Source organism: Megalops cyprinoides, chromosome 5, assembly GCF_013368585.1.
Source record: "Megalops cyprinoides isolate fMegCyp1 chromosome 5, fMegCyp1.pri, whole genome shotgun sequence".
Taxonomy (NCBI): domain Eukaryota; kingdom Metazoa; phylum Chordata; class Actinopteri; order Elopiformes; family Megalopidae; genus Megalops; species Megalops cyprinoides.
In genome coordinates, this window is record NC_050587.1 from 20,346,467 (window position 1) to 20,349,896 (window position 3,430).

The 3,430-nt window shown below is 45.2% G+C and overlaps 1 protein-coding gene across 1 annotated transcript; it reads right to left on the reverse strand.

The window, feature by feature from the left end:
* Positions 1–3,204, reverse strand: LOC118778228 (lysM and putative peptidoglycan-binding domain-containing protein 3-like). Its single transcript, XM_036529654.1, has 3 exons — positions 3,129–3,204; positions 1,789–2,064; positions 1–910 (listed from the first exon to the last, which is right to left on the reverse strand). Exons 2-3 carry the CDS (start codon positions 2,056–2,058, stop codon positions 329–331), a joined length of 852 nt encoding a protein of 283 aa, XP_036385547.1. The 5' UTR covers positions 2,059–2,064; positions 3,129–3,204; the 3' UTR covers positions 1–328.
* Between the last annotated feature and the right edge of the window lie 226 nt (positions 3,205–3,430).

Below are 3,430 nucleotides of genomic sequence, written 5' to 3' on the forward strand. Positions count from 1 at the left end.
TCACAATTGCACAGGAGAGTGTTTACTAGTCCTCAAGGGAAGCTTCCCAAAAGCCTCCACATCCTAACATTTTGTCATCCTCATGGACAGCGGCACCCAATGGTTATGTCCATGTGCAGCAACAGGCATATCTGAGTTTTTCATAAGAAACATTGAGATATGTTACGCTGTTTTTTTATCTTTTACTGTTTAAGTGTGGGCTTCACTGAATGTTCATACAAGGAGTCTTTCCTTTGACAGCCCCCCTCTGAGTTAACTGAGGGCTGGCAGGGTACACGTTGTCCACCAATGTCCTAGTGCACATTAGAGTCCAGGTGTGCTGTGTGCCCTAGCTGTGTGGGCTGTGGGAGGAGGGTGGCTGCTGCCCTGAGGGACTCTGTGGTGTGGTGTCGTGGTTGCTGGCATCCACCTTCATCAGCACCTCATAGTACAGCAGGTAGAAGACGGGGGTGATGATACCCACCACCAGCATGATTGCCACTGCCGTCCACCACCTCATGCCCCAGTCTGCCCCGTAGTAGGGGTCCTTCTTGCCTGTGGGCCTGCGCTCGGGGTCCCCCGGCTGCCTCTGGGGGTTCAGGGAAGAGACCACCTCGTTAAGGCTCCCCCTGGAGGGGTCTGTGGACTTGACCAGCTGCTCGATGTCCTTGTCCTTCTCCTGCAGGAAACTGCCCACGCTGTCGATGGAGGAGGAGGAGGAGGAAGGGGTGGACGAGGACTGCTCCACAGCCTCTGGCATCAGAGCTTCAGAGAGCCGGCGAATGCCCTGTGGGGAGCCTGGCTTAGCAGCGGGGGCCGGGCTTAAGGTCTCAGTCAGGACGCTGAACTTCTTCACTGGGATCTTAATGGATCTGAGTGCAAAGAAGTCCTGCTCCGTCAGGAGGTTGTTCGCCCTCTTTATATCCGCCACCTGCGTGACACATGAGAATGCTGCACTTTAAATCCTCTCCACCCAATTTTACACTTAGAGACTTACCTACTAGGTTCAGCAACTGCAGTATCTACAATAGTGATGTTCAAAGGTAAGTGGGACACAACTGCACAACCACTGGTAATCAGACATTGTGCAACTCAACAGTAATAATATTACAAGCAAGCAAAATGCATATGCAGAAGCCTTAGAAATTAGACATTGTGCAAAACATCAACTGAAACATCAAAAGTAAATGTATTTGATATATGTACCCCTAGATTAGATTAGCTCTGTCTTGCTACACTGACCTTGTGCTCAGCTTCAGCACTATCTGCTTTGTATGACATGTACACATCTTGCCCTTGTGCCTGTGCCGGTTTGCCCACTATATGCGCTTTTGTACGTCACTTTGGATAAGTGTTTGCTAAATGAATAAATGGAAATGGAAATTGCTACCCACATATGGTGGTAGCTCCCAATAGGTTACCTATTTGTGCAAGTGAAATTAACACTGTGTTTTGTCTGGTCCACTCTTGGGTTGAAACGTGAAAATGTGTTCATTCGTACTGCATGCGATGAAACATGATAAAACTCCTCAGAGCTACTGCAGTATGTGAGCACATTCTCATTTGCAGTAATGTTTACAAATGTGACAGTAAACAAAGGATGACAGAAGAAACACACCTGACTGTTTCCACAACAAACATTTTGACGGTTTACTGAGTATGTCCCAAAACCACTTCAAAGACATCTTGGATGTCATATGTTACAGAACACAATATTGCACACTTTTTGACATAATAGATTGATTTTACTGTGTTGAACATATACAAGAGTTACATCTATTTAGGTAAACACTACATTGATTGACATACCGAACAGAAGTACTGTAGAGAAATGGCGTTTAAAGTATCTCCCTCTTGTATGTCTCTGACTAGGTAAACGATGTCGTCCATCCTGTCCCTAGAGGCACTTCTCCGCAGCCTCTCTCTCCCTCTTGACCGCAGCTCATAGCAGTCGCTGTCCTCCTCGGAGCACTCGTTTTCCGAGATGCCATTGTTCCCAAATAAGTACACATGTCCCCCTTTAGCAGGCTGTGCCGTTGTGGCAGGCTGGAAACCCCGCTGCTGGTTTCTGCCTGTCATTTTTCACTTCGCAGAAAAAAGGGGGAAAAGGAACATTATTTGACAAGAGCAGTTTCTGAAATTGCCAGTCAAGCCTGAACTTTGTCCAGGTGTTCACTGTTGGTGCTACTGCTGATTTAGGCTTTAGATAACAGAGTTCATGTGGCCTGAACCTTCGAAATGCATTGGGGAAAATACTAATTTATGAATTACTTGATCTGTGATGTGTGGTGAATATCTGCGGTCGTGGGGATACAGCAGCGTCTGCTTTAGCCGATGGCTATATAAAGCGTGTGATGACAATTGATTGTTCAACACACAACAGAAACGCCCCCAATAACCGTCAGATGGCAGATAGATAATCCAATGGGTTGTGTTAGAGATATCACTCTATATCTATCTTAGTTTTGTTCTGTAGTCGCCCCCCGCGATGCCCTGCTCACTCCAGTAATAGCAGTTTGATTTATACTGATAAAACTTCGCCTTGTTTCCCTGCTCAGATACTAAATCCTTAATCTGTACTAAATCCCAGGCACTTTATTTTAGGCAATGTAGTTATCTAATTTTCCTCTATGATCAAGAGACAAGCTGACTGTCCGTTACGAACAAAATACGTCAGGCTTTTCTTTTTGTAATTACTGTTAGGTTGTTTTCACTTTTTCCGAGTTTATGATAACTAGCTGTGACAGCTCCAATCGAACAGACAGGTTAAGGAGATATCTTGTAGATACCTAGCGCTTTTCGATACAGCTGACGATCATATACCGATCGAGCTAGTCACAAACAGTAATAATAAAGGCTCGTTAGCATAACGACCGAGCTGGCTACCAAGCGGCTCACTGATACTAGGTATATAGCAAATCTAATGACTGTCAAATCTAGCAAACTAGCAATCTACTAAACTGCTAACCCAAGCACTTTCGAGCAGTCTATCTCCGTCTAGTCCAGAAGAAACAAATTTAGAACTCGGGTGACACAGTACAATCCTCAGCACATACATTAACCGCCACAACAGTTGGTAGATAGCTTGCCGATATGACTAAAGTATAAACAGCTAGTCTATAGTCAATCGATCAGGGGCTTTAATTTACCTCGAGTGTGTTAGCTAACTCTTCATTCTTCGTCCTCCACAGCTCCTGTGCGTTTGTTTAGCTACGCCACGTCGACACTGTCCTGACGTAATGACGTACATTGTCCAACACTTGCGGTTCCAGAGATTTTTCATAACTGTGTGATGACAACGAGCACTATGTCACTTCCTGTGCGAGGTGTTGAGAAGTTTAGGAGTTCCGGTATTGGGCCATGAACGTAAATAATAGGAGGCCCAGACGTTTCAACATGGACAAAATATTATGAGTATCTTTGTGCTGTACAATTCTTGGTAAAGTTGTGC